This window comes from Gordionus sp. m RMFG-2023, chromosome 3 (genome assembly GCF_954871325.1).
Source record: "Gordionus sp. m RMFG-2023 chromosome 3, tfGorSpeb1-WG-v2, whole genome shotgun sequence".
NCBI lineage: Eukaryota > Metazoa > Nematomorpha > Gordioida > Chordodea > Parachordodidae > Gordionus > Gordionus sp. m RMFG-2023.
The window spans coordinates 26,894,830-26,914,170 of NC_088777.1; the positions used below are offsets into that span (position 1 = coordinate 26,894,830).

General features: G+C 27.8%; 1 protein-coding gene across 4 annotated transcripts in view; it reads left to right on the top strand.

Moving 5' to 3' along the window:
• LOC135925874 (uncharacterized) overlaps window positions 1-19,341 on the top strand; it is a 131,273-nt gene that overhangs the window by 45,383 nt on the left and 66,549 nt on the right. For all 4 annotated transcript variants that reach the window (XM_065461429.1, XM_065461426.1, XM_065461427.1 and 1 more), the window contains 3 exons: window positions 14,721-14,994; window positions 15,222-15,461; window positions 17,180-17,326. In XM_065461429.1, coding sequence (XP_065317501.1) covers window positions 14,721-14,994; window positions 15,222-15,461; window positions 17,180-17,326 — 661 coding nt within the window. The remainder of the gene's footprint in view (window positions 1-14,720; window positions 14,995-15,221; window positions 15,462-17,179; window positions 17,327-19,341) is intronic.

Genomic DNA, 19,341 nt, shown 5'->3' on the forward strand with positions numbered 1-19,341 from the left:
CCATCATAAATGATAAGATGAAAATCGACAGTAATGAGCAAACGGTGGTAGAGAACGAAAGTACAAGCAGCCGTTATCCAAAACGGATAAGAAAACAATTTATACCGTTTCAAATCGAGAGCCCATAAAAGGAGAGAATAGATGTAATAGAAACAATTAGCCTCAAAGGCAATTAAATATATGATGAATTTAAAATATATATATTATTAATTGTGTACGACGATTAATTGTTTGTTTTGTAAAATATATATATACTGCGGTACAAAAGGTAAAGATTGTTATATTTATAATAAAAATTGATTTCATCAGAAACGTGTTAAGACATTAAAACATCTCTTCTATTCAGTTCGAATGCCATAGCCTACGATCAAGGCATTCAACAGGAGGGGGCACTTGAACCTCTTTTATTTTGCCTTATAATATCGTCCATGATATTAAATCTCAATTTGGACCTAAGTATTTGGCACCTTGACTATAGAACTATCTGGGGTCCTCTACCTAAAATAATCGTATTTTAAATTTTCTTAAAGCCAATTCTAAAAATATAGGACTCATCTTTAAAGTCCAAGACGGAAATTTGTTCCTCGATAATACCTCCATTAATTTAACGATATAAATAATTGTCGAACAATAGCCTATCAATTAAGCTCACCTTTAGCCAATAAAATTTATTTTAATAAAGAATTATAATATGTATCGAAAAATCAAACAAAAATTAACTTTCATTTAAACGGACACCCATTTTTATTTGAAAAAACAAAAAAAATGCTTAAAATAACAATATCTAGATGATAATCCTCAAAAAATGTGTTGATATTCTAAATGCTAGGAAAGGAAATATAATAACTTTTAATATATAAATATGATAAGAGAAAGTCATAACTTATATGATAAAAAGAAATTTTTTCTGATCGTCCTCAAAAATCGACATTTTCTCACAGTCTTGTGCGCAAAATGCCATATTAACAGAAACTTGCTTACAAAAAGCTTGGCAACTTTTCCCCAATTGAAACGACTAATAACATTCAGTTTGCACCCATCGTTTAATTTTTTAAAATATTTAGCTCATCAAATAATAATATAAATGATTGAACACAGGGAATTACTATTGCTTAAGTAAAACATTCAATTATAAATTTTAAATTTAATTATTGTTCCTTTTTTGGAACACAATTATGCTTTTCTTAATTTTTTTATAATTAGTATAAACTTTTAAAAATCATATTTATTATCTTGATTTTTAAATGTTTTAATTTTTTTTTTCTCCCTTTTCTAATTATAAAGCAAATATTATATTTAATGAGAAATAATTAGTCATACTCTTTCCTAGGGTGATGACCACGAATCTTTAAATAATTTGAAATAATAGATTTTCGAAGCTAACTTTTTGCTTCTCTTGAAATATGGGATTTTAAGCTCTATAGCTAATTACTTTGAGAAGAATATTAGTTTTTCCTAACATACACGATGTTGAAGTTATAATTGGCATAGAGATATTATTTGTTAATAAATGTGCTTATTACATATTTTCCTTTCAGCTATTTTTAGTAAGTCATGATTTTTATGCGAGGGAGGGAATAGGTCAATTCCCAATACATTTATCTACCATTATTCCATGACATGAGGGGAATCCATTGGGTGCTGATTAATTATTAGGTGATGAATCGTGAGTTTTAAGTTTTGATGGTACGTTGACTGCTTATAAGACACTTTGAATCATTTTATTGATTTTATTATGTCTATAGTGCGCACAAATTAAGCGTTTGCCTTTTCCCGGACTTTTTTAATAAAAAAATGTAGCGCAGCCTTTATTTAAATTGAGGGCTACATTTTTATATTATAATTAGTAATATCGATTCAATATGTAAATTATTTTATCGACTGTCTTTTTATTTATTTCATTTAGAAATATTCCATTTTAAAAGATAAGTTTTTATATTTTGTTTCATTTTATATGATATTAAATTTATTTATTATTAAAGTGCCCTCCTTATTATTCTTATCTTTATAATAAGGTTTTGTTGCATTCCTTGCTAAATATTCGAGTTCTTAAAGAACGTATCATAAACCACTTACAAAATGAATAAATTAAAATATTTAAAAAAAACAGACCAGTTAGCGTTTTTCAAAATGGTTTATAACCAAACGGTAATTTGACTAACTTGCACGATGCTATTTGAATTGTATAATTTGCAACTCATTAAAACGCTCAATTTGTGCACACAATTATATATATATGCATTGAACAGGCAATCAAGCGGGTGTCTAGCTTTGGAATAACGAGTATACCACCTTTGAAAATTATAAAGTTTGGTTATAATTGCGCTTAGCTGGGTAGCTTTTGCATACCGAATATAGTCATTTGTTAAAGGAAATTAGTTAAATTTACTAGGATAGACTTCTAACCATTCTTGACCAATTTTATCAAACACTAGAGAATGAAGGTTGGTGAGCTGCTGGATGTCATTGCTTGAGAGAAGAAAATCGATGGAGCGTAACAATATGCATCCCAATCCTTTGTTAGATAATTTGCCCACTCTTATATTTGTGGTCCAGCTGGATAATGCGAGATTAAGTAATAAATATTTGGCGGGTCTGATTAATTTAAATAAGAGTTCTTGCTTAGTTAAGGGAGGATGATATGAATGGTACAATTGATAGAGGTAATGGAGAGCATAGGCCTAACCCTCCTGACTTAGTTAGAAGAACAATTTGCAGCCAGGTGTTGTGGTAAAATTTAAGATTAACAGCATTTCTTTGATTTTAGTTGCATAATTTAGGAGAATTGGAAAATATAGAAAGACCTCAGATGACCGAAAGCAAAATTGTATTTTGAGAATATTAAAAAATTTTTAAATTAAATAATGCATCTAAAATGAAGGCAAGTGTTTTAAAATATTTTCCATTGAGGTAAGATTATGATAGTTTTTTTCTAGAAAATTTTGGATTAGAGACCCTAAAATAGAGATTTTACTTTAGTTATGGAAGTTAATTTGTTTAAAATAGATGATGAAAATTTTGTGCTGAATAAATTTCGCATTTTTTAAAATTTATTGATAAGTTTAAATTCTGAAAATTGTGAATGATGATCTCCAGTGCTTTATTATTATTGCTAATAGAGATCGAAACTGTAATATCATCTAAATACCATTAGGTTTAGGACACTATAGTGTTTGACCTGACTAATAATTTGGATCGATCACTATATTTGTATTGGTTTATAGGATGCAAGTCATTAATATTACCATACCAAGCAATTAGCGCAATTATTGCTAGTTGTAACAAGACTTCAGGGCCGATTGGCGACGCTTCGGCCTCGTGGGCATTTTTTTTTATAGCGGCCTCATTCTTATGTCGGCCCGCTTTTGCCCGGTCTTCGGCCGGGTTCCCTTAAATGGTTTCTTCGAGTTATATGATTTTTATAACTTCTTATTTTTGAAAATAGGTACAAACGATGTACATTTTTTTTTAAAAAAAAGAATAATGACACGATAATAATGTATTTTATTTTAAAAAATTACACATCTAAAATCATATTTATTGCACATATATTTTATATAATATTTACAACGATATTGCACTATGAAATCAAATCATACATCACATGTTAATTATAAAATAATACATACTCAATATATAAAATCAATTAATTTCACATAAAAAATTAATTAAATATTGCACATAGAATAAAATTGCTAATACCGATCATATTGTAAATAGATATAAATAAGTTTTAAATAAAAGAATTAATATATAATTTTTACGTTAATAAATCTCTCATTAACTTTGAACCTTTGCGCAAATAAACAAGAATATCTTCTAGTTCAATCTGCGCTAATAGTTCCCGTTCAACTGACATCATTAAAAACGCTTCTAATTTTTCTTGTCCTCTATTAGCTCTCAGCCTATTTTTTATAATTTTTAATTTACTAAATGTTCTCTCACAATTAACCTCGTAAATGATAAAGTTAAAATGTATTCATATGCCAAAAATAAATTAGTGTAAGCACTTGTATGCATATTGTATCTTTTAAGAATTTTGTACACGCATATTAAACACTTGTTACATCTATTATCACACTCTGAGTTATTATCATTTTGTAATATTCCATCTTCTTCATATGACTCCTCACTTGTACACACAATATCATCGTCCGTTTCATTTAATTCTCTCACTAAATCTTTGAATACACTGGCAAATGAACACAATTCATTACGTAATTTAATACTCGATATATTGCCAATTGTGCCAGTTTTTCTAAGGCCTTTTCAGAAATACCATTACTATTTAAATCATCAAAATGCCTTCGATGCAAATATTGCACATTCAAAATAAGCTCTTTATTCGCAGTAAACCGTTCCGACAAGCTGTTTATAATTTGATCAAGGACGGAATACTTGACCCTATAAAGGTCAATCGATTCTTGAGGACGTTCATCTTGGCCTTCGTCACTATATATTCTCTTCGCTCGTCCTATTCGATTTTTTGGCAGAGCAGTTCGTACCCAGATACTCTCTGGGAGCTTTAAATATGAAAGTGTTTCATTTAAATTAGAAGCCATTTTTGTTGCTTTATTTTGAATTGAAGTAATAGTTATAGATGACACAGAAGACTTGGCATCTTCTATCATTTTCCACGCTGATAAAATATCTAAATTCTTAGTTTGAAGATATAATGACAATGGCCCCATTATTTCAAAAATTTCTAAATATATTTTAGCAGTACTTAGAGTCTTAAATTTACATAAATTATCAATCAAAGACTGTGCTTCTGATGAGGTTTTTGCCTCAAATGATTTATTATCTATTATAAATTGTAAGGTACTTATCGTTATTGGAAGCAGGCTCTCTTTGCCATATATCCATCTAAGGGCTTTTTCACGTGCCCACCACCTTGTCTCTCCTATTTTTTCAGTCTTCTCAACTAATTTTGGCCAGATGTGTTATTCTGTTTATCCCAAGCATCCATCCTTTTATATAATTCACCAAAGAAAGTTGCTAGTCTGTTCAAAAATCCATAAATTTTTGCCTTCAATATTATCGCATGAATCACATATACATAGATTTAATATGTGACTATAACACCAAATATACAAACTACTTGGAGCCTCTTGTCTAATAAGAGCTTGTAACCCAACAAATTCACCCCGCATATTTGCCGCGCCTTCAAATGATTTTTCAATTATATTCTCATTTGAATTCCATGTTTTAAAAAGCATTCACTCAAGATATCAAAAAATCCTTTTCCAGAAGAGTTTGTAACTTTTGTAAGTGCAAAAAGCCTTTCTGTTATTTTGCCATTATATATGAATCGTAGGCAAATAGTTGCTTGATCATAAACACTAATGTCTTGAGTACTATCCATTTACAAACTAAACCGTTTGTTAGCAATCTCCTTTTTTATTAAATTCCTGATTTGATCAAGAACAACATCTTTAACTTTGTTAACAGTTGTTTTCGACAATAAGGTTATGAGAGAATCTCTTCCCTTCGATTTTGATTTTTCAGAGAGTTTAAACTTTTCTTTTCTACGTTTGCTCTTTAAAATAGTCTTCTTAAATGATCTCTTAGTATTTGATCATTTTTTGATATAATACGAATCATTTCCAGGAAATTCCCATGATTCAAATTTTCAAAGTAGCTAAGTGTTTCAGTAGCATTTGATCCTCTATAGGGTAAGTTTTGTTTGCCTAAAAACTTTATTATCTCAAATATTTGTTTTATTGTGTGGGCATTGCTATAAATTTGTCGATTTTTTTCATTTTATATTTTAATACTAATTGAATTATCAAGACTTATTTTTTGATGCTCTGAGGTAGGCCTCGACAGCACTAATATGTACTTTTGAATTTTCATGTATTTTAATTACTGTATGCATATCACGAAAATTTGTTGAGCCTGTTGTAAAAGTGTTTTCGCATACTGCAAATGCCAGGCAGATTGAGCAGTACACAGCTTTGACTTTATTGCACATTAGTTCTATTGTAATCCATTTTCTAGGTATTTTTTCATTCATTACCATTTGATAATATAATTTATCATATTTACTATTTATTGGTTGTATAGGATGTTGCATTAAGAATGCAAATTTTTGTGGTATAGTAACTGTTAATTGAAGCTTAAAATTTTCATGTTTATGCATATCCAATTCTGATAATCCACTTTGTGAAATATCTGAAGGCATTATTGATGCAGTTGCTTCTGACAAGTGTGAGGATAATAAAGAGGAATTGCTGTAATTGTGAATAATGTATCTTCAGGGTGTGTGAATGATTTATCTGCTGTAATGGTTGGTAATATAGTCTTAGGTGGGTGTGGCAATGATTGAACTGATTCAATAATAAAGGAAGATGTTGCAGATAATCTAGTTGTTTCAGGTAGATGTGAATGGGAGGTAGTTGTTGATATTCCTAAAATAATAGATTTTTTAATATGAAGTAATAGTATTAGAAATACTTGGTATTGATTTATCAAAGAAAGATAATTTAAGTTGTTTTGGATCAGCACCAGCTGCTTTGAGACCACCAACATTTTTTTCTCTTAACTTTTCAGCTCCACCTTTAAATTTCCTTTTGGCATTTCTATGCATGAAAACATAAAAGATTTATTATTATAAATTTATAACTTAAGGCTAAAGAAAATATTACAAGTTGTAAACTGGAAATTCAAATAATTTTATAAAAATCTGATGAATAATAAAAAAAAACATTACTATATATGGGTTATGAAATATAAATAAGTTGTTTACTTTTGACTTTTTACATATATCTCAAAAAATAGCTATATAAATATTAAATTAGATTTGTTTGCAAATGATTAGTAAATTGTTGCAATCCAAATATTAGGTGAGATTTTAACAATCTGTGTTCGTTGAGTTGAGCTTAGTTAGTAATAATATAATAAAATAACAATAATTTAATATTAAAAGAAACTTTAGAAAATCAAATTCATCAAAAATTTATTTATTAAAATTATTATACCTGGGTTTTATTTTAATTTCAATGAATTAAGAACAAGAAATACAATAACAAAAGTTTGCTATATTATTTTTACAATAAATCAATGTATAAAAATATAATATAATAAATTAATTAAAACTTAATTTTCACTCTACTCAAGCTCAAAAGGAAGCGTTTTCACTTCATTCGTAAAAAAACAAGGAAAAGCACGTGATAATGATATATAGCTTCAAGCGACGTTATTGATATTTTATGCATTCAAATATAGTAAATTACATGATAATTCTCAAGGAATGCGATATTAAAAATAAATAAATGATAAAAGAAAATATTGTGTATATAATAATATTATTTTTTTCTAATCGGCCTCTTTTTTTATATTTTCCTCTGATCGGCCTCAAAATCGACATTTTCTCTCGGCCTCGTGGGCAAAATGCCCACCTGGTCTTATGACCAATCCGCCCCTGCAAGACTTCGTAACACATGGACCGGATTACGAATGAAAGACCTGTCGATTTTGGTCCTAAATAAAAAAACCGGTTTTTAATATTATTATTATTTTCAAACTATTTTTTTTTTTACCTAATTCTTGTTGAATATGCCAAAACAAATATGAAATTTTTTTTTAAAGAAAAATGAAATATTCCAGTGGCGTCACTAGCCTTTGCAATCTCAGGGGGCTCAAATTTTTTTTTTAATTTCAGAGGTGTTTTTTACTAAGATTTTTGAAAATAACTTTCTTTATTTTTAAGCTTACAATTTCAAAATATTCCACTTTTTTAAAGCCTATCGCAACATCTTTATGTTGAGATATTAATTTTAAAAACTTTCGACAATTTTTTTACAACTTTTAATTTAATTTTTTTACAACTTTCAACTTAATTTTTTTACAACTTTCAACTTAATTTTTTTTAAATTTGTAATAATTTATATTTTTTTTAAATTTCAAGTTTCATTATCGCTAAATCTATAGTTACTGTTTTTAAATTTAATATTCGATTATTTACTAACTCTATACAAAATTTTAGATATACCTGATTAATCATCATATTCTTGGGGGGGGGGGGTCTATCTGACATTACACGATGTGAAAACTATTCAAATATTCACAAGCAATCTTCTATAGACCCACAAAATTTAGATCCTATTATTCAGCGAATAAAAAGTTGGAACGAAGAAAAAATTGGCTAAATGAGCAAACCAATGCAAAGACAATTGCCTATGATTTAAATTTATCTATACTTTCGGTTTAGTTCTTTCCCTGAATAACCCTTTATCTAATATATTAAAACACAGGGGCGGACGCAAAGGGGATTATTGATATCGGAAACAATTTGACCATGTATAGGAATATTAAAGTCACATTCATCTGTAACTTTATAATATTCTTTTAAAGAGCTCCTTACCATATATTATACAAATTTCAGGGAATCCTACATTGAAAATTTTAAGTTGCAATTAACATCTTATATATCTCGAAAACTAACATTTACAATGCAAACATCCTATATAACCAATAAATAGGAAATATGATAAATTATATTATCGAATTGTAATGAGTAAAAAAAATACCTAGAAAATGGATTACAATAACATTAATATGCAATATAGCCAAAGCTATGTAGTGTTCAATTTGCCTTACATTTGCAGATACGAAAACAATCTCACAACAGACTCAACAAATTTTCAACATATGCATTCATTAATTAAAATACATAAAAATTCAAGATTACATATTAATGCAATCGAGGCCTACCTCAGAGCATCAAAAAACAAGTCATTTGATAATTCAATTAGTGTTAAAATATTAAATGAAAAAAATCGACAAATTTATAACAATGTATATAAGAAAACAAATTTTCGAGATAATAAAGTTTTTAGGCAATAAAACTTACCCTATAGAGGATCAAATGCTATTAAAACACTTAGCAACCTTGAATATGAAAATTTGAATCATTTCCTGGAAATGATTCGTATTATATCAAGTAATGATCAAATACTCATTAATCATTTAGAGAACGCTATTTTAAAGAGCAAACTTTGAAAACAAAAGCTTAAACTCTCTGACAGGTCAAAATCTTATGGAATAGGTTCTCTCGTAACCTTGTTGTCAAAAACATCTGTTAACAAAGTTATTGATGGTGTTCTTGATCAAATCATGAATTTTATAAAAAAGAGATTGGTAACAAACGGTTTCGTTTGCAAATGGATAGCACTCAAGACATTAGCGTTTATGGCCAAACAACCATTTGCTTACGAATATATATAATGGCAAAAAAACTAAGGCTTTTCGCACAAAAGTTACAAACTTTTCGAAAAAGGATTTTTTTATATCTTGAGTGAATGCTTTTTAAAACATGGAAAATGAGAATTATAATTGGAGAATCATTTGATGGTGCTGTAAATATGCGGGGTGAATTTGTTGGGTTGCAATAAAAGGCTCCAGGTAGTTTGTATATTTGGTGTTACAGTCACATATTAAATCTCTGTATATGTAATAATATTGAAGGCAAAAATTTATTTGGATTATTGAACAGATTAGCAACTTTCTTTGGTGAATCATATAAAAGGATTAATGCTTGGGTGAAACAAAATAATTCATTTGGCCAAAATACGTTGAGAAAACTGCAAAAAATAGGTGAGACAAGGTGGTGGGCACGTGAAGTTCGATATATGGCCCGGAAAAAAATCCCCAATAATTTTTTTTTTCTCTTTAGCTTTCACCTTTTCCGGTGGTAAGCTCCTTCAACACCACTTTATGTTATTCATACAATCTCTTTTATCTAATTTATACTGGCTCAAGTTTTGGCCTTCCTCTTTTACGTTTGCCCATCACTTTCAAACTCTCAACCTTATTTCCTATGTAGTTCATATTCATAGACCTTCTCATTGTGTGCCCATACCACCTAAGTCTGTTTACTATTAACTTAGTCTTAATGGGCACTACCTTTAAACTACTTAATATTCTTGTACTGTGCACTTTATCCTTTCTTATCACCCCAGCAATCATCCTCAGCATTCTCATCTCCATAGTTTGTAGACTTCTCTTGTCTGATTTTTTGGTTGGCCATGTTTCCGAACTATATAGGATAGTTGGTTGTACTATGGAACTGTAAATTTTTCCCTTTAATTTGTGTGGGATTCTTTTGTCAAATAGCATTCTAGATAAAGATCTCCACTTTAACCACCCTTGATTAATCTTACTCTTTATCTCTTTTTCTATTGTGCCTTTTGTTTATATAGTGGAGCCCAAATATTTGCAGCTTTCAATTGCCGATATCTGCCATCCATTTATATCAATACTCTCTGTTTCATCTCCTATCACCATATACTCCGTCTTTTCTCTATTTACTTTTAATCCGTGCGTTTCTAGGATATTTATCCAACTCACTAATCTTTCTTTCATTTCATCCTTAGATTCGGCAAGTATCACAATATCATATGCAAATATCATATTCCACGGGACTGTTTGAGGTAAAGACTGTGCTAATACATCTATTACTGTAATGAAGAGAAATGGGCTGAGAGCCGACCCTTGATGAACTTCTTCGAACTACCTGTTGTGCTACCGACCATTGTTGTATGGCCCATATACATATCCTGTATTATTCTTATATATTTTTCGCGAAACTTTTTGTGGCGTAGCCAGATAAGTTTTCTTGATTCTATCGAAGGCCTTTTCTAGATCGAGAAAGACCATGTGTAGCTTTTTGTTCTTTTCCCTGTATTTTTCACTCATTTGCCTACTTGCGTGGATAGCATCAGTTGTTGATCTTCCAGGCATATAGCCAAACTGAGTCTCTCCTATTTCGATTATGTCTCTTAATCTTTTTTCTAGATTTTTTCGTATAGTTTTAGACAGTGTGACATTAGTTTTATGCCCCTGTAATTTTGACAATTTTGTGGATCCCCTTTATTTTTGAAGATAGGAACTAGATAGCTCTGCCTCCATTTTTGGGGGACCTCTCAAATTTGTGAGGAGATGTATTCCATCATCTCATAGTGCTTTAGCGCTTTCTATTGGAATATCGTCTGAACCCCTTAGCTTTGTTGTTTTTCATATGCTTGAGGCATGTGATTATTTCTTGTTCTGTTATTGGCTGTACAAGGTTTTGACATGGGGAGTGTTCGTCTAGATGTAGTATGTGGGGATTAAAGTTGAGAAGCTCCTGAAAATATTCTTTCTATCTATTCATTATTTCTTTTTCCTTTATTATCAATTTCTCATCTTTATTTTTGATTACTTTCGGAGCCCCGTTTATATCCTTAGAGTTCTTTTCTCGCTGTTTGGCTAATCTGTATATTTTATGCCCTTCTTTGGTATGTGGATCTTCGTACATGTCATCGTATGCCATAGATTTGGCCCTAGCCGCCGCCTTTGTAGCTATTCTCTTGGATTTTTTGTAATTTGTCTTGTCATTGGATTTTTGGTCCCCAATAATAATTCTTAGAAAATAATTTTCCGAAATTTATTTTCTCAAAATTTTAAATATATTATTTGAGGATTTTTATTCCATGGATATATTTATACAGAATTTTTTCTCCTATTTTATTATTTTTAATATCTTAAAAAACGGGGATTTTTTTTCTGGGGAATTATTTTCCTAGATTCAGAAGCGCAGTCTTTGATCGATAATATATTTAAAACTTTAAATGCAGCCATAATATATTTGGAAATTTTTTAAATAATGGAGCCACTCATTATCAAACAAAAATTTAGATATTTTGTCAGCATGGAAAATGATAAAAGATTTACTTATTCTTCTATATCATCGATATTCAAAATAAAGCAATAAAAATTACTCATAATTTAAATGAGACACAGCTCCGGAAGAGTATCTGGGTACAGAATGCTTTGCTAAAAAATCGAATAGGACGAGCGAAGAGAATATATAGGATGAAGGCCAAGGTGAACATCCTCAAGAATCTATTGACCTTTATAGGGTCTAAGTATTTCGCCCTATAATTGATCAAATTATAAACAGCTTTGTCCGAACGGTTTTCTGCGAATAGAGAGCTTATTTTGAATGTGAATATTTGCACTCAAGGCATTTTAATCAAATAAATAGTAAGGGTATTTCTGAAAAGGCCTTTATTTCAAAATGATAATAACTCATAGTGTAATAATATATGTAACAAGTGTTTAATGCATGTATGAAATTCTTAAAAGATACAATATGCACACAAGTGCATACACTAATTTATTTTTGGCATATGAATACATTTTACTTTGTAATTTACGCAGGTTAATTGCGAGAGAACATTTAGTAAAGTTAAAATTATAAAAAATAGGCTGAGAGATAATATAGGCCAAGAAAAATTATAAGGGTTTTTAATGATGTCAGTTAAACGAGAACTTTTAGCGCAGATTGAACTTGAAGATATTCTTGTTTATTTGCTCAAGGTTCAAAGTTAATGAGAGATTTATATTATCTTATATATCTATTTACAATATGATCAATGCCTAATTTTATAAGTTCAGCAATTTTATTCTCTGTGAAATATTGTATAATTTCAATAATTTTATGTGTAATTAATTGTTTTATATATTGAGTATATAAAATATTTAATATGTGATATATGATTTAATTTTATAATGCAATATCGTAAATATAATTTAAAAAATATGTTCAATGAATATTTTTTTATATGTGCAATGAATATGATTTTAGATGTGTTATTTTAAAAATGTAAATCGTTTGAACTTATTTTTCAAAAATAAGAAGTAATAAAAATCATGTAATTCAAAGAAGCCATTTAAGGGAACCCGGCCGTATCCCCGCAAAATGGAAGGTATGGGGGCGGCCGCTATGAAAAATTCCCACAAATTAACGGTAACGTTACCGTTAATAAGAACATGTAACGATTACAAAACATTAGCTACATTAAAAAAATTTAATAATTTAATTTGCTGCATGTCATTAAAATAATAAAAGACAGTAAAAACTATAAACTACTATTTTATTTATATTTTTTATCGAAAGTAATTTTAACAAAGAAATATAATTTTAAGCATTTGATAAAGGAACTAATTTTTTAAATAGAAATTTAATCTTCTATTAGAAAAGGAAAAGGGCGTTGCACGGTAGCGGAGGATGATAAATTTGTTTTATAACGAATAAAAATTTCTTTTATCATGTCATATATTGATTTCAAACTATATATATACATGGGTCATTAAGCCCCACCGACTTAACCTAACGAGTTATTTTTTTTAAAAATAGTTTTCTTTTTACATATTTTTTTATATAGATATGGCATATAATTTTTAGATATGTATATTTTTCAGAATTTATTTTATTGTCATTTTTAAAATTTTTATTTAAATTATAAAAAAATATATAAAATTAACTTTGACATCACTTCTTTGCAGAATTAAATTCCAACTCTGGATATAAATAAAATTTATCTGTAGAGGTGTTTATGTGCGTCTCCAGGACTGGGCTTAGAAACAAGCGCAGGAGATCTTATCTTTAAGGATATTATAGTTTCAAAAGGTCTTGTAGTTTTAATTATCTCGATTAAGTAAATAACATTCATTAAATGATGCATGTAAATTCTAAAATAAAAAACTTTCTTTTCATCGATATTAATACAGTCTATGGTATTAAATTCATCTACTTTGGCATTAATTTCATCATCATCCATAATAATTTCAGCTTCTATAAATTCGTTTTCTGAAAATATCATGATGTTTTAAATTTTTATCAATTATGAATGAATGAGTAAATTTTAAAAATACCGAAAAACAAAGGTTATACGTTTTAAAATTAAGTTACAGTGCTCTTCGTTATATTATCAAATTGATAGAATTATAAAAGCGTTACATGTAACGTAACGCTATTGGAAAAGGTCCGATCAAAAAAGGAAATAGGTCGATCCGATCAATAAAGGAAAAGGTCTTTAAGGAAAAGTTAAACTAAAGTCATTTCATTTTTAAATGTATGAGACACGGTTTTTCGAATAAGAGGAATAGATAAGTCTATTTTATTCAGCCAGAATATTTGTTCCCGGAAGGATCCTGATACCCACTATAAAATTCCTATCAATATTTTTACCCTGCCAAATGATTAAGCATACCCATTTGATCGTTTCTTTAGTTTTTTCATCGGAATTTCTAATTACTAATACGCTTATGATCACCACTATATATTAGAGTTTTCTCTACTATATCATGTAGATTCGAATTATCTACTAAATTGTTCTCTATATCATTTTCGCCATAGCACTTGCTGGAAGTATGATAATTTCACTGGTACAGGAAAATAATTCATATAATTTAATCTAGTGATAAATTAAAAAATATAATTTTGATATCATTTTATATAATGAAACAACAATTATCTCTTTTTATATATTTTAAAATAATTGTTTACTGATGATTCTAACAAATATGCTAAACATATTATTTATCTTTTTTATAAATATGAAGATTTGGAGAACAAGTTGTTAACCTGCAAAAATAAGCCAAAATTGTAAAGAATGAAAAGAAAAAAATAATTAAAATTTTTTAATAAAATCATAAATGGATAAAATTTTAATTGATCAATATACCATAATTGGTACGCTATCCGTTAATGGATTAACAACACTGCCATTAAATACAAAATATTGATTTTTTGGAAAGAAAAAAAATGAAATATTTTCTAAGGGTTTTACGCATCGAAATAGACGAAAGCATCCATCCCTAAATATAATATAATCATAACGAAATAACTCAAGCGACAATATGTTTATCCGCCTTTATTGTGATTTATTTAGCCTACCCGGTCCTATGTCGAAACATTGGTCGGGATCAGATTTGGTTTCTTTATGCCGAGATTTTGACAGTAAACTTGATCCTAGGTCCTCCACCGCACTATGGGTCAAGGGAAAGCGCAACATCTCTCCCACTTCTCATATAATCGACTCCGAATCGACATCTTCCAATCACTTTGACCATTCTGAGATTCACCGAGCTAACCAAAATAGTTTGAAAAAGGAAAATTTCGGAGAAAAGGGCATATTCTTTGATCCGACACTTCATATAGACACTGTAAAATACATTTATACAATACTTTTCAATTTTGGTTAAATTATCACTTAATTGAACAATAAACCTACCCCTAAATAGTATTTCAGAGTTTCTATTATCATAAATGCACGTAAGTTTTACAAGCTTATCTTGCGCACAAATCAAATATTGATATCAAAATTAATAAGATAGGATAGGATAATAATTTATCATACCAAATAACAAGAATTATTTACATATTTTTTTAGCAAGAACTTAGACTTTATCTGTGCCCACTAATATTTGAGGGTCTTCTAAAAAAATTTCCAGGAACATCATATGTTAACTCTGAACAATCAACGATCTCATCCAAACATCCTCAAAGTTTAGCAACTGATAATTCTAAGACTAATTTGCTGAATAGACTAGATAAGGATCACAGCTTATATGCTAAGAATGTTAAAAATTTAGAACTAAAAGGCTTCAAATACCATGATAGTAATGATCAGGTTATATTCTCTAACCCTTCTCATAATATATCTTAATCTTTAGTTAATATAATTTAAAGGAAGTAAAGAAAAAAGGGTTGGAACATACTTTTTAAAGGTGTACTAATGGGACAGTTTATTATAATTCCTAATAATGTAGTATAAGCATATTTCTTTAACATATATATTATTTTATAAGAATTTCAGATGATAATAGAAATATAAAAATCGTAGAATGATTATCAATTAAGGTGTGGGAGACTGGGGTAAAACGATTGATATATTGCATTTTTACCATATTATTTTGAAATATTAATAAAACAGAACAAATTATATATTTATTAGTAATCAAATTCGTCATCTACAAAATAAAAAAAGTGTAGCTCTCTACCTATGATACTTTAGGAGCTGTGATTAAGTATGTGAAGTGTGCCATTTTACCCTATACCCAGAGTAAAGTGGCTAAGCATCATAGTGATTAAAATAAAATTGATAGCTATATTGTTTAATTAATTATATCAAAAATAGTAAATTATGAATGTGCCTATTTTAGGCACATCGTATATTTCAATTATTCTTCCTTTGAGACTATTCATAAAATTTCACAAATAACACAAGTTATTTATCAGAGTTGTTAAAAGATACTACTTATTAAATGGATCGATATACAAATAATTCATCAAAAACGTATCTAGATACAGACATAATTTTTATCATATTTATATACAGGGTTCGCCAATGTTTTCGGACAGAAACTTAGCTTATTATGAGCACAAAATATATAAGCAATATTTTTATATTTGTTCTCATTCAAAACGAACACTATATAAAATAATAATAAAATGTCAATATTACCCCTTATCAATATTTAAAACGTACATTTATTTTTTTAAAAAATTTTACATTAAACTTTTATTCATTAAAAGTCAGGGGAATATTTAAAAAATTATTTAGAAAAATTATAAATAAATTTATTTGCTTTAAATATTTTTGAACATCAATGGAATTGTTGTTAATAATAATTAGATTCTTGTATTTAGATTCTTTAACGACTGCTATTTAATAATGTTTCTTTTGCACTAAAGTTACATTTTATATGGTTTAGACGTTAATTTAATAATATCTTTTTACAGCTTAAATCAGACGGAGTATTTTAACCATTTTACCCATAGCACCATAACCCTACGATGATATATAGTGTGTAAATCCTTATTCAAATATATTATTTTATAGCTATGACTTTAAAGAACAAATTTTTAAAATCTTAGCTCTAAATTTTGCTAAAAGCAAAATACTGGAATGTAATTTGTAAAAACCGTTTTTTAAATATTCCCAACCGGGAAAGTTTTTCAAAAGATAATCATACGTATGAAAGTAGATATAAAAATACATCTTCACATCAAAATTAAAGTATTTAAGCTCTAGGGTTATGAAGTTATTCGTTTAACATTGTTACTCCGTCAATCACTTTATCCCGGTCTCCCCTATACGCGATTATAAATATATAATGGAATAAAAAGATATTAAAACTATATCTAAATAAATTGATATATAATTGTACAAAAAGTTAATAGAATCTTTATTATTAACAAATCATCTCTTGAGGTGATGTATTATTTAAGGTCATGGTGATGATATAATATATCATTTAAAGATTTTTCAGAATATAATTATAATTTTACTCTATCGTCATAACCTTATATCTGGGAATATATAAACAATTTCAACTATTTTTTAAGGTGATGTTAGAGGATTGTCTAAAGATTCATGCTGAACTGTGTTGGTTTAATGCTTTCATCGAGAGACTCACCTGGGACATTTTGAGTGGTGATTATCTAAAGGACACGATAACTATGAAAATTCGAAGAAAATTGGCAAAAGTTAAGGTATATATTATGTAAATTAAACATCAACTCTTTTCCAATTAAAAATATTTAACAAAATTAGAGGTATACAAATGCAGATTTTTAGAAGCCTATCCTATTTTACTTAGGATAGACTGGGGTAGGCCATGTAATAACTGGCCATAATATATTATTTAAGAATTTTATTATAAATATGAAATAGTGTAAAATACTTGTAAAAGGATCTATGTTGATATTTCTTTATTTTTTTAAGTATTTAAAAATCTAATTATTCACTAATTTAATCAATTATCTGTATGTTAAACATATCTATTTTAATATAAAACTAACCACTTATCTATTTTATGATTTTATAAATTATTATCTTAATTATCTACATAAATACTTAATTCAAATGAATTTTAAGACGTTTAATAAACATAATTAGACAATTATTATGAATACACAACAATGAAAGTGATTTTATTAATTTATAATTGAGAAAATTATAATATATTTATTAGGGCTGTGCCGATCCACATATTTTTTTACCGATCCGATAGATATTTACCGATAGTGCTTCAAAACCGATCCGATATTTATACTGATTTTTAATCACCCCCGTTTGAACCAAATGTAATTAAGAAATCAAAATTTTTTATGCAAAAAATAGAATTATGAAATTAATTTTTTTATTTCTACAATTAAGACTATAATAAAAAAATATATATTTAAAATATATCCATTTTATGTTGGTATGAATTATAAAATTGTAGTATCTAATATATAAAATTATAATATATTAGATTTTTTTAATAAATATGAAAGCCTCCAGATTTTCTGGGACTAAGCTTCTACGATATGGACTATCTATATCTCCTGCCGTACTGTAGGCAGACTCAGATCCCCAATAACGCATTTTGCAAAATTATCTTTGTCTTTTGTAAAATATTTCCATAATTCAGATACCATATTTTAAAAAATTCTTTTATTTAAAGTATAAATAAAAAAATTGGCTTTATTTAAAAAGATTTAAAATAAATAAAACTTTGGGTGTTCCTTTCTATTTTTATAAAAAACTTTTAAAATACTATAAATCGATTTTAAAAAAGAAATAAAATTTAAAAAAATTATTTAGAAAATATTATAATTAGGGCTGTGCCGATCCACATATTTTTCATCGATCCGATATTTCCGATATTGCTTCAACCCCGATCCGATATTTTTACTGATTTTTAATCACCCCCGTTTGAACCAAATGTAATTAAGAAATCAATATTTTTTATGCAAAAAATCGAATTACGAATTTAATTTAATTTTTTTATTTCTACAATTAAGACTATAATAAAAAAATATATATTTAATAATATATCCATTTTATGTTGGAATTATAAGATTGTAATATTTAATATATAAAATTATAATATATTAGATTTTTTTAATAAATATGAGAGCCTCTAGATTTTCTGGGAATAAGCGTCTACGATATGGACTATCTATATCTCCTGCCGTCCTGTAGGCAGGGTTAGATCCGCAATAACGCATTTTGCAAAATTATCTTTGTCTTTTGTAAATATTTCCATAATTCAGATACCATATTTAAAAAAATTCTTTTATTTAGAGTAGAAATAAAAAATTGGCGTTATTTAAAAAGATTTAAAATAAATAAAACTTTGGGTGTTCCCTTCTATTTTTATAAAAAAATATTTTAAAATACTATAAATCTATTTTAAAAAAGAAATAAAATTTAAAAAAATTATTTAGAAAATTTTATAATAATGTCAAATAAATATACATAAATAAAATAACAAAAAAAAGAAAAGTAAAAAGACCAAATCGGATCGATTTTTACAGGTATCGGCCCGATCCGATATTTTCGGTAAACGCCAAATATCGGTACCGATCCTATCCGATATTTAATATCGGCACAGCCCTAATTTTTATAATAATATAAAAATATATTATATTATTAAATCTATGATAACTAATTATTTAACAGGTAATTCCAATATATATTAATATCATTAAAGAATGCATTAACATATTTATTTTCTTTT